Source organism: Rhea pennata, chromosome 17 (assembly GCF_028389875.1).
Source record: "Rhea pennata isolate bPtePen1 chromosome 17, bPtePen1.pri, whole genome shotgun sequence".
In the NCBI taxonomy this organism is placed as follows: domain Eukaryota; kingdom Metazoa; phylum Chordata; class Aves; order Rheiformes; family Rheidae; genus Rhea; species Rhea pennata.
In genome coordinates, this window is record NC_084679.1 from 12,792,708 (window position 1) to 12,805,308 (window position 12,601).

A 12,601-nucleotide genomic window follows, 5' to 3' on the forward strand; every position below is an offset into this window, starting at 1 on the left:
TGCAATTAAGCTATTAATCCCTTCACCTGTCAAGAAGCCAACCGAGCCTCCTTCCCCCCCAAAAAAAAACGATCAAGAAAACCAACCCCCCCCTCCACCTGCTCCCGCCGCAGCCCTTGGCCCTGCCAGGCGCCCGCCCGCCCTGCGGAAGAGAAATGGATTTAGGGGGTGGGTTTTTTTTTGGGGGGGGGGGGAGGCCTGTGGCTCAGCTGCAGGCAGGTGCTGCGGGGAGAGGCCGCAGGTGCCGGCTGCCCCCCGCCCTCGGCTGCTGCGCTCTCCCCTCGCCCCGAAGCAGCGGCTGCGGCCGAAGCGTGGCCTTTCCCCGCGCCGCTCGCGCTGCCCGAGCGCCTGGCGCTGGTCCCGACGCCTGCGCCCCAGCCCTCTGTCCTGGGGAGCACAAGCAAACCTTCCCGGGGCAGCTCCGGCTGCAAAGCAGGTAGCTGGTGCCCAGCGGCAGCTCCCAGAGGGCTGTAACCTGCAAAATTAAAAAAAAACCAAAAAACAACAACAAAACAACCCCAGCACAGATAGCACCTTTCTGCGCCCCCACCCAACTGCTCCAGCACGGCTGAACTGCCGTGTCCGCAGTGCGATACATGTGATTGGCAAAAGCCCCACAAAGCTCAGCAAGACCTAGTGCGACCTAGTCCCTAATGACGCTGTTTTGCGTATTTTTGCCCTCCCTTCCTGGTCTCTGTTTGTCTTTTTTTTTTCAATTTTTGACTCACTCAAGAAATTTTTTTTTGAAACTGAAAACAACCAGCCAAATCCGTTCAGCTATGTCAAGGCACCTATTTTCTTCCAGCAACAATTAATCTTCAGTCATTCAAAACAAGAAACTCGTGGTACCATTTCCCACAGGCACTAAAAGCACTTAGGAGGCTCCACTGCTTGCGTACTCACACCTGCTTTCCGTGGAGCACAGCCGAAAAGTTCTTGCAGGTCATTTCAGTGAGGTTACATTTCACCAGCAGGCGATTTTGTTAACTGCCTTACCAGGACCCCTTTGAACGGGCTTTGGTACCCTCCCTTTGCTTCTGACACAGCTTTTTGCTTCGCTGACATAACCAGCTTGAATTTTAAGGAGCCTCTACACTTCGGCAGAGTGCACAGGACTGTGTTTAACCTACGTGCTGCTCCCCCCTCCCCCCCAGCCAAGTCCCTTCCTTCACAGCTCTCTTTACAAGTAGGTGCTGTCTGGTGCTCATAAAAATATTACAGAGGTACAGACTGCCCCAATGCCCCAAGTCCCGTCCCACCCGTGTTGTGCCTGTGACACCACAAACCGCATCCGACCCGGAACCAAGCTGCAAGAAGCTTAGCACAAAGTCAAGGAGAAAGGCCTGGGAAAGGGAAAAAAAGGTCTGCTTAAAGAGTAGCTTGTGGGAATAAAAAGGCACTGGGGGGCCTGAAGGCCTCGGCCAAGCTTTTGAGACTAAAGAACGGACCGATGAAGCTCGTATTTGCTTGTTCTACTTTGCGTAAGCTTCGCATCACAAAACCCCACCAAACAACACGGCCCCTACACACACGCTTCCACACACACTAAAACATCCTTCATCTTCTCCACTGATCAACAAAGTGCTTCAGATTGGGCCTAGGAATGAAAAGCTCTCACAATCCACTAACACGTAAAACAGCAGCAATCAATTGCAGGTTCTAAAAATAACAAACTCAAGGAAGTTGAGGCCAAAAAAACATAAGAGAAGGATAAGAACAAAACAAATCATCCACTTTTCTTAAAAATCTTTAATTTTTAACTTGTTTTGGAAGAGGTGGAAAACAAAAGCAATTCTGTATTTCAGAATAAAGACTATCCATAGCGCAGAATGAAGGACAGTTTTCAGAGAAAACCATTGCACTAGACCCAGTTCTACTGAGCTACTCAAAATATTGCAACAAGGCTAGTGGACAAACCGGCAGACGGCGAACCACCCCTCCGCTGCGGCTGGCTCCACTGAACGCGGGCTGCTGCGGCTTTCCTCCCTGCTCAGACGACTGCGATCTGGGCAGCGTGCTGCTCCCCACAGCAGGGCACAGGCTGGTTATCCCTGGCACAGTCACTGGCCCTCACAGGCTCCAAAGAACAAGCAGAGGAGAGGACCCAGCAGGTCAGCTCCTGAGCCGCTTCCTGCAGGGAGGCCCGAGGCACGCTGGCAGGCGGTTTGGGATAAAACAGACTGGCAGTACGGAGGAGAGGCCACGCAGCATCGCTGCGTTCACTTAGAAAACAGGAACAGAGGAAAAAGTTGCAGAGATCGCTACAGCCCTGGTTACAGGGATTTCATACCTGCTGCTAGTGCCGCAGCCCGGAGGGAAGGACCCAGCTCCAGCCCGGGGCGCAGAGGAGCGTAACACTGCGGTTTCCAGCACGCTTGCCACTGCACGTTTGGCCACCAGGATACAGGTTACGGCACAGTAACTTACAGTCATCTTCAAATCGGCTGACAGAGGCTGTTACTGAAGAACTAATCCCTAAATGGAATACACTGATTTCCTCACAGCTACCTATCCCAGCTTAAGGAAGCCCTTATCAGTGACAGCAAGAGAAGTCGACTGCAAAAAGCAGATTACTGCAAGACACATTTATGATTTACTCAAAAATCCAGCCATTAAAAAAAAATTGCCTTTACCAGAAATTCCACAGTGGAAAAGTGATATTTCACTTCTCAGGAAGAGAAACACTACTGAGCTATTCACAGTAGAAACACAGTGCATCCCAGTCTACCGTAAAATAAGAATGATCTTGTGGGTGACTGTATCACTGATTTTGCCTAGAAAGGCTGCTACAAAACATCAAGTTTCACACTTATTTCAGCCATGCAAGTTTGGAACTTGCTACTAAAATAATTGTGTGTTTGACGCACGTGTTAAGTTATGAAAGCAGCAACAGGCTTGCTTTTGCTTAGTGTTGAGCTCAACTCCGATTCCACAAGAATCCTGAACTTTCCAGGTTTTAGGCTGGTGTTTGTATTTCTTACAGTCTGCAACACTGCTGAAGGTCTTCAGTCCATTGCTGTCCTGACATTTTTCAGCCTAATCAATTAAATAGGTGAATCTAACTGTTTTTAACTGAGCTGACAACTGTCACTGACACTTTGCCTCTCATTGTGAAGCTGGCATCTCCAAGAACTTCCAAGGTGGGACTGAAGAATAAGGCAAATATAGGAGAACTTGGAAGTCTCAGAAACAATATGAAATCAGAGTTCATTTGCTACAGCACAGAGCAGAAGTACATTTGGTTAAGAAAATAACTTGTTTTTTTCTGAGACTGCACTGGCCCAGAACACTTGGTCACAAACTACCACAATGTTTATATTGGTTTGTACAGCAAAGTAGTCACATATTTCTTCTTGTAACGATGTGTTGCACTAAGCACCATCACTCCGTCCTACAGAAGATGGAAAACAAAGGAGCATATTACACAGTTATCTAAAAGCTGCAAGTGTGAAGAACATCATGCCTTGGCCTCTCACCTTGATAGAAAGTGCGTAAAGGTGGTTCAGCATTACATGGTTGGGTTCAGGGAGTAAAGCAGGATCGCACTGTGCAGGCGGAAAAAAAGAGGGGGGAAATGAGACTGGGAAAATAACAGGCAGGAAACAGTAAGAACTCACAGCTTAACCATCACAGCTGACGGGCAACAAACACTGCCTGCAGCTGTCTGGCCATACCCACAAATACATCATACTGCAGTGTCCTTCTTACACTGAGTCCATCAACACAGATACGGTTCCAGCACAACCTAAGCTCCTCACAGGGTAGAACCCTCTGGATCCTCTCCGCAATCACGAGAGAGACCTCAATTATTTCCTACACGCTTTTGATATTTTCAGCACATTTTAATAGTGCTGCAGTGGGAAGATCTGGGTTTCTGGAAGTAAAGTAGCAACTCAGTTCTCTTTTCAATTTTGCAAAGAGTCAGTTAGAAAGATAAATTTGCTACAGATGGATCCATCTGGACTTATATAATAGGCAATTTATCAACATGGCAATTATTCCAAGGTTTTTCCTTGACTGTCCCCTGTCTGTAGACAGATTTTTTCTGTCTGTTCACATTTCTTAAGGAACTTATCCAGCAGTGTACTCACAGAAATGCCTGTGTCCTTATTCAGGATGACCTGCAGCAGGTGGGGAGGAAGAATGGGTGGAGATTTGAAGCGTTCCTCTGCCTTACAAACATAGGGTTCCTGGTGGTATGGTCCTGGGGGTGAACTTGACAACTCTGCCAGAGAAATGTTATACATTTACTCTTAAAATATTCTGGAAGAATATCTACTCTGTACAAGTTCTCCAAGTAGATTCTCACATCTGGGAACCTGGAACCAAAAGAAGTTAATGGCACGTAAAAAAGAACTGTAGCAGCTGATGCAGTGTCAGAGGATCAGACACTGCCTGAGGAGAGGAACAACAATCATGCAAAGAGTTTTGTACCTAAAAAAAAAAGAGATTTAACATATCCCAGGCCTGTCTGCCTCGAGACCAGCTGCAAAGATCTAGCAGGTAGGGTTCTGAGAGCCTTGCTGCACTTCAGAACATCATCATCATCCCAGCACTTCCCTGCATTGACCAGCACTTCTGTAGCGAACACTTAGTACTGAACATTGCTGCACAACATTATCCCCAAGGGAAGTACTAAAAACACGATATGCAAGTGTAAAGGCAGGTATTTTTCCAGTGCAGGGACAGAACAACACAAAGAGCTCTTCAGAGTAGAAAGCAAGATAACAGAAGGTTGTCACAGCACTCGCAAGACAGGGTCTACTAGAGTTGCCGCATTGCTTCTTGCACTGTCCTGATCTCACAAATCCCACTCCTTCTCCAAAAAACCTTTGTCCAGGGTGAAGTGATATAGAGCAAAAACAACTGCAGGCACCTTCTGCTTCAGATATAAAGGACAGGTCTTCTGAAGGAGGCAGCAAGATGCTACGATGCTACTTCAATCGTGGTCTCAGTCCCTACAAAAGCCTATGAAGAACGGGTGGCCAAGCTGATCTCAGAGATGATCCAAGATAAATCTTTTATTACACCAGAACACAAAACTTAAGGCAAAAACAACTTTGCCATATTATTCTGCTCAAAGATATGGATTATTTATACTAAACTGACAGGATACAAGATACATTTTAGTAATGCTGTCACAGGTTTGGGAGTATCTCATTTGCACCTCTTAATGTGCATCTTCTGATCTCCTGAGCCCATTTCCATAGTAAAGGAAAATGGTATTAGGAGGAATTTAGGTTGTAAACACTGGTTTGATGTTTTAAGGTAGAGACTGATCCACTGAGTGTGCTAAAAACAGTCATTTCACATTGCACAGACTAATAACAGTTATTAAGCACCCATGAATCCTCCTAATCATATCTTTAATGACCTACACGGCTTGGTCAATGCCTCTTCTGCCAGTCCATCTTCTTCCTCTGTGCATATGTGATCCCTGCACAAGTCCACAGAGCCTGACAAAAGGGGAGATTGATCTATACTGGAGCTTTATCTCAAGACAAAAAGGAAGAGGGAATTTTTTTAACAGATCTAACAGATACAATATTAAATTACCAGTAGCTTCATACCAGACATGTCAGAACATTTTTGGGAGTCCACCATCAAAGCATCGAATACTTCAAAGTCGGTTTTCTTCACCTGAATGATGTTGTTGACAGTACCTAGCTGGCTGGTTACTACTGGCTGGGAAGAAATAGGAGACACAAGTCACCATAAAGAAGCTTGCAGGACTGTTAAGATTCTGAAAACTATGTAATCAGTATTAACAATGAGATATATTCCTTTCAAGGTACATTAGTATCAGATATGGAAAGAGTTCACTATTGCTGAATTAGTGTTATGTTAAAAGGTAGGTACACGATTTGAGACTGGGGAGGGGTGGGAGGAATCTGTATCAGTTGAACCTGCTAGGTCCACAGACTCTTCAGAAAATCTTGGGCTATAGTTAAAGCTAGATTAAGTTTGGGCTAAAGTTAATGATTAGGCCAGAAGGAGCTAAGCTTTACTGCTAGTTTCCACAGGGATTTCAGAACCAGGGTAAGATTTAGATGGCCTGATATAGGACAGGGGATGGGTGGTTGCATGGGTTTTACTCCTAAAGCTAGAATTGAAGTCCAGGACAGAGGGTCTAAGAGCTAAATTTACTACATGGTTCTGCAAAGTTTGCAAAAGCAGCAAAAAGCCTGGAACCAACAGCTGTGAATGGCTAATTCTGAAGCAGGCAGGACTGCTGGGCAGGCTATAGTTAAAGCTAGTTTTATTTATAGCAGAGAAGGAGGAAAAGTCCTGATGCCTGCAGAAATTAACAGCTGATAATAGATTTTGGTGCAACTGCTGGACTATGGATAGACCCAGAGCAGCAATAGCAACATTCTAGCAGAGACAACAATCCAGACAGAGAGATTTCAGCTGTCAGCAATGCTACAGTGTTCTCAAAGTCAGCTGGCACCAGACAAGAAAAGCTCACCATCACTCATAAACCAATACCCAATGGACTTTCGTCATCTATTTCCTACAAAAGTCTCCTGTCATTTCAGGCTCTCAGTCTGGTGCTACCTACCAGGCCAGCTGGCATCAGAAACATCTATCTCAGTAGCTTAAAGTCAGTTACTGTTGTTAACAAATGCTTCCCCTCTGAAAAGGCCAGCTACTGCTGCAGAAAACAGCCAGCTTCTCCTCTTCATCAATGAATAAACACAGAGAATCAAAGAAAACATTACCTCTGAAGGATCGTGTGTCCACTGGCCATCCACGAAGAACTTATATTGATGCTCTCCTTCCGGCAAGTCCAGGATTGCCACAAAGTTATTGTGACTGGAATTTAAGACAATCAATCACCCATGAAATATTCTGAAAAGTGCATCAATCTCTGTGACAAACATCATAACATAGAACACAAGTCTCCTCAATACGCAAAAAGTTAATACGGGAGCACCATGTTTAAGAGAATTTCTTGTGCAATCTAACAGTAAAGAACCAAATTATAGTTAATGTTAACGTGACATGCAAGTCCTAACACATTCAAAATTAATACTGATACTCTTGGCATAAGAAACTAGTGGATTACTGTTGAACTTTCATAAAGTCATTCCAACATCCTCATTTTACTCGTTAGTACATAAGACCTCATTTTGTCTGCTCGGCTCTCGTAAAAAAAAAAAAAATCACTTTTTCTTTTCTTCTAGTATTTGTCATCACAAATTGCATTTCATAGATGCCAGTGAAATGAATAAAAAACAACCGGAAGATGAAAGCAGCAATTCTGTTGCTTTGACGTACTTTGGGTTTGATTAGCTATTGTTTGGTAATTTTGACATCCTTGTGCTGTGAACTTCACGGTCCTTCGGAACTCTTTACTGCCATCTCAAAGATGCTCAGAGACGGCCAGTGCTATGTGAACAATTCAAACAGGCCATACCATCACAGAGCTGGATTTGTGTATCCAGTTTGGAATAATTAACTCTTTTCTGCTTCAGCCTGTTTGATTCAGTAGTACATATCTTTTCAGTCTATAAAGAGATCCATACACCTCCTTTCCCGAAACATCTACTCTAACAGAAAAAAAAAATCTTTTTCAGTAAGGAAATATTTCTGGCCTTCTTCCAAATTCATTTCACCATCTTCTAGACTTTCTACTTTGACTGTAACAGTAATACTGATATTCCACTGGTTTCTTTTCTCCCTCCTATCTTGATAATTGTTTCATGGTGCTCATGCACAGAACAATCCTCCCATACCATTTCACCAGGTTTCTACACTCCTCCCTCAAGTCTCCTAAGAAATTAAGACACTTCTGCAATAGTAAGCCATTCACTGAGGTAAGAAACACCAGAGAATTGCTAGGGATATCTTTTATGGCTAGATCTTCACTGCTAGACAACGGGCTCAGATCAACACTTCAGTCCAGACTCACCACCATCCACATTGGTTTGTACCAAACACGTACACAGGTACAGAATTAAGCCGAATTCCAGAGCTCTCAGGTAGGGGAAAGCACACGGTGCTTTAACACAGGTCTAATCTCTTATTCATGCCATTTACCAACAGGTATCCCAGGCTCAGAGCTTCCTAAGCAGAATTCAGATCAGTACATGTGCCATGGGAGACACTACGTTTAAATCCATCTTCACTTTATATACGCTAACTCTACCCCAGCTAGTAGACCCCGCACAGCAAGGTTTTGGGTCACTTATATAGTGTGACTGGTGAATTGCCATTGTCACACAGAACAGCTGGCATCCCTTGCCATCCAAGAGTCAAAAAACAAGAGAAACTTTGATTCTTGCTCCTCTCCTCAAGACCTTAGTATGAAAGTGGCAAATGCAAGCACAATATCGTCTGACCACCCTTCTCACTGCACTAATCATTCCCAACCCTTCGGGACTAATAATGTACAGTATTACTGTACAAGTTTTTTTACCTCCTTGTCAGAGGAATTTTACTCCAGTTGTTGAAGGACCCAGATAAATAAACTTCTTTCCCTCCTCCAGTCCAACGAAAGACTGTCGGTCGAGCTTGAGTGGGAGTTTTATCACTGACTTCCAGATCTTGTTGCCAGGCTAAGAATTCTTCTTTCTCCAGCGGAGCCTAGGAACACATCTTAATCAAGAACAACTCGTAACTGGCAGACTTAGACAATTCATATTTCACTGTAGGCATTTCTGCGCTTAGGCACGCTTCTTTAAGGTGCAAGTTTACTGTAGTTTTTTTCAGACAGGATTAAAAACTGGGCATTTCAAGAACTCTTTCACAAGTTCCTTTTTAAGTGGAAGACAAAATACTCCTTTTCCAACCAAACCTGAGTTAGGCTCAAAAAGAAACACTTGAGCTCACAGCTTTGAAACTGCAGCCAGAAGTTTACAAAATATTTGAATATAGGAAGGGAGAGAAAAATAATTACGAAGAAATATACTTAGAAATATTTGGATTGTACAAATATGGGACAAATAGGCACAAAATTTGTAGTTGGATCCAGAAAGATTTAGGGCTATCTAAAAATGTAACAGTGCAATTTATTGTTAGATATTCTTATGGCATACAAGTGAGATATAGCAAAAATAATTTCTAACCATCTACTTATAATAAGCAAAAAGTAGTTAAAAAATCTTTTAATATGCAAAATAATAGACAAATGAAACATCACTGGTGAATGCAAGAGCCTTAGGGGTCTGAAAAAACCTGGGACACTTAGAACTGGGCAAGAGCTTTCCACTAGTTACCTTTTAGATGTTCTACAATTAATTCTTACTGGAAAACATGACATTACACTCATGAAATCTGCTTGAATATCAAAGAAATGTCTCTCCTTAGTGTGAAAAGCAAGAGAAACAGTCTACTTTGTGTGCAAATTCAATTACAGAATTACTGAAGTTTGCTAACAGCAGCACTGACTTCAGTGTGACATTACAACTGGACAGTGTTCCTGACCTGCTAATGTTAGAAGACAAGAACAAACCAGCAATACCTTCATTTCCTCCGAATGGAACAAGTCTGCATCCTCAGGACTATCCATTAAGATTTTGGGTCTGTCACCCTCTTTTGTACTGATGGTTCCTCCTGAATTGTCACCTCGGGATGCCTTATGCCCATGACGCTCCAGTCCAGCTCGCTCACTACTTGTGTTCCCCATTTTCTAGAACCCTAAAAGAGAAGGAAAAGCCAGATCAGCACACGTATTTTTGAAGTCACAATACCAGTAGAATCATAGCATTGGTGAGGTTGGAAGAGACCTCTGGAGATCATCTAGTCCAACCCTCAAATGAGTGGCCCATATGGGGATAAAACCTGCGACCTTGGCATTATTAGCACCACGCTCTAACCAACTGAGCTAAACCTGTTTCAGCAGGCAGGACAGCAGACACATCAGGAGAGCTGGACTCTGTTTCTGAGTTGAAGACTTTAAGAAACTTGATTAGTCCATCCAAGTATCTTAAAATTGTACCATCCTCACAGCACACCTGATATTGAACTATAGTTCAACATCCTAGCATCTCTTCAAGGGTCATTTCATTCTGAAAGCTCACCAAGCAGGTGTTGGTCACTGCAGTGCCCTGGTAGTCCTTCACAAGCTGACCACTTGTTTTTCTAACAGCCTTTTTAAATACTCATACATAAAAAGTTCTACCAAATCAGTCAAAACATCAGTAGGACTTCACGGTCAGAGTGCTTCAAAAACAGCCTACTAAAATGTGACTTTGCTAGAAAAAAACAGTTAGCTCAGCTGAGAGCCCGCTGAGGATCCTTACACTGCCTGCCTGTGGCTTAGAAAGCACAAAAACAACACGGTCTCACGGAGGCTCCACAGGAGGCTTCTCTCCAGCCTCCACTTGTCTTTGAGACAGACAGGGACCTGCTGTGCAGGCAGCAGCACTGCTAAACAACACAGCGCCCACGCTGCCACATCCACAGGGAGAGCGGATGACACTGGACACTCTCTTCCTCCTCCGTACTCACGCATCCTGGCATCTACTGCTAGCGGTAGGAGGGGCACAAACTGAGAACTGCTCCCACATATCCAAGGTTTGCCCAGCTTAGGTATTAGGATTAGCATTATTTCACGGCAAAAACATCAATGGGGTCAAAGACTCACGCTGATAATGGCTGCATTTTGGTGCATATTCACCTGGGATTCTTTGCTAACATATACAATATTCAAATTTCACAGCACTCATAAAGAAAGCTGTCACATGCTAGCATTATTATTATGTTATTCTTCCATGATTATTCTGCCCATTTTTACCTTGTAGCTCACTACATGTAAGGCTCACTAAACTTCAGGCCATGATTGTCTTAACATTTCCCTGACACACTCTAGCCAGCACAAATTTGAGGCAAAAACCATAAAGAGCAGCTTTATCAGTGTCTATATTCCAAGATTCTCAGCAAAAGTCTGAATCCAGAGTGTCCCAAATCATCTTTTAAGCGTGCAGAAAGACTATTAATTCACTTTGATTTTTTTTTAAGTTTTGCCTTGTTATATGATTTTGGTTCCTGCCATTAGAAAGGCAGGAGAAACCTGACATAAATGGGCATGTGTGATCTAGCTTTTCACCGTTGACTGCAAAGACCAGAATACACTTTTCCCAAGAAACCACCACTACTTCTGACAGAAGCTAACTGTCAAATAAAAATATGACATACCCTATTCTGACTTCTCCATTGTTCTGTCTGTGCTTGTTACGAAAATAACCTATCAGAACTTGCAGCTTTGGTAGCAGCAAAGAGCATTTTAGTTGAAAGGTCTCTAATCAGCTTTGACTTTTAACATTAAACAAAGCTGGGTTTGTATCTTGAAATGTTTCCTGTATTGCTTAGAAACACAGGAGGGCGGTTTACTCCTTGTGAGGATACTGAGGAGCGGAAAATGAAAACCATGAAAATTCATGTGACTGCGTGTGTCAATACTGTCTGTCAAAGATGACAAAAAAAAAGCCAAACCTTTGGAGGGCCGGAATAAGTGAATAAAGTGGAGAAGAGCTAAAGCTTAAATGAAACGTTGAGACAGCCGAGAGAGCCCGTAGGGAGCATCAGAGGCAGTAACTTTGAATGAAGCCCAGCCTGCCCAACACGTTCAGCGGTTGGAAGAAGGGGAGGAATCCTGGAGTTTGTTTTAACGAGATGCTATTCTGGATGCCGCGTCTCTCACAAGAGTCTAGAGAGAGTACACTACATTTCATTAAACATTTCAAGAAATATTTGACTACAGGGGCTAAATTATGTGTATATTAGTACAGCTGTGGGTATAACAGTACAGCTGGGTCAGAGAAATGGTTGCAGGACTAAGCTGACCTGACAGGGGCCACAGCAGGTTATCTAAGGAAAAACAACACAGAGTGACCAGATGGTGACTCTTCACCATCGCATTAGCCATAGCTCCAGCAATGACATTATCTTTGCTATTACCTTTATAATACTTTTTTTATTACATGACTTCACAGAGCTGCTTAGCCACACAGTTCTGGGCTTTTCTCCCTACGCTTCTGAGTGGTATCAAGAAAGCAGATGTCACTGCACTTGCAAAGAAGTGTTTCACAACAAGCAATGTCTCAACACTGGGCAGCATTCATCTGTTTCCTTACTAGAGGGTATTCGGATGGCATTTGAATCACGCAGCAGCACCTTAATATTAGGAGTCATAAGAAAACAAGATTTAAAAAGTATCTTCTTGTAGTATAAAAAGATAAAGGAACACCTAAAAACCAAAACACGAAAAAAGTTGGATAAAACTCCACTTGCTGCTTCCAGATTTAGCAGAACCACGACTACTAAAACACAGCTACGTCCTACGATGAGCCCACACAACCCCAGTTCGGGTCTCCCCAAGGGCGCGCTCTCGCCACCGCGCGTAACTGCGCGGGCACGTTTCAGCCCCAACCGCCCCACGCCGAGCGAGCGGCTCCGACCCCGCCGCACGGGGACGGCCGCACCCGAGCCCACCGGCGCGGCCCGCGGGCGGCAGCCGCGCCGAGGCGGCGCTCGGGGCCGCGAGGCGGCGCCGCGGCAGCTCGGGAGCCGCGGCCCGGCCCGGCCCGGCCCGGGGGAACTCACCGTCCCGCGCCGCCGCCGCCCCCGCCGCCGCCGCCGCCGCCCTTCCGCTTCC

At 44.4% G+C, this 12,601-nt stretch overlaps 1 protein-coding gene across 4 annotated transcripts; it reads right to left on the bottom strand.

The window, feature by feature from the left end:
- Positions 1–1,731: 1,731 nt before the first annotated feature.
- Positions 1,732–12,571, bottom strand: PRKAB1 (protein kinase AMP-activated non-catalytic subunit beta 1). Of its 4 annotated transcripts, none has more exons than XM_062590324.1 (8): positions 12,550–12,571; positions 9,467–9,642; positions 8,423–8,589; positions 6,723–6,816; positions 5,571–5,685; positions 4,092–4,225; positions 3,477–3,545; positions 1,732–3,391 (listed from the first exon to the last, which is right to left on the bottom strand). In XM_062590324.1, the coding sequence occupies exons 2-8, from the start codon at positions 9,629–9,631 to the stop codon at positions 3,314–3,316; spliced, it is 822 nt and encodes a 273-aa protein (XP_062446308.1). In that variant the 5' UTR covers positions 9,632–9,642; positions 12,550–12,571; the 3' UTR covers positions 1,732–3,313. The 4 variants fall into 4 exon arrangements, with proteins under 4 accessions (XP_062446308.1, XP_062446309.1, XP_062446307.1 ...); XM_062590325.1 differs by lacking the exon at positions 12,550–12,571 and adding an exon at positions 12,081–12,163; XM_062590323.1 differs by lacking the exon at positions 12,550–12,571 and adding an exon at positions 11,905–11,975.
- Positions 12,572–12,601: the final 30 nt, after the last annotated feature.

Coding starts and splice junctions, on each gene's coding strand:
- PRKAB1 (XM_062590324.1), bottom strand. CDS start 9,631: ATGGGGAACACAAGTAGTGAGCGAGCTGGACTGGAGCGTCATGGGCAT. Junction 5,686..6,722: donor GGACACACGATCCTTCAGAG/GTAATGTTTTCT, acceptor ATTTCTTCCCAG/CCAGTAGTAACCAGCCAGCT. Junction 3,392..3,476: donor TTTACGCACTTTCTATCAAG/GTGAGAGGCCAA, acceptor CATCTTCTGTAG/GACGGAGTGATGGTGCTTAG.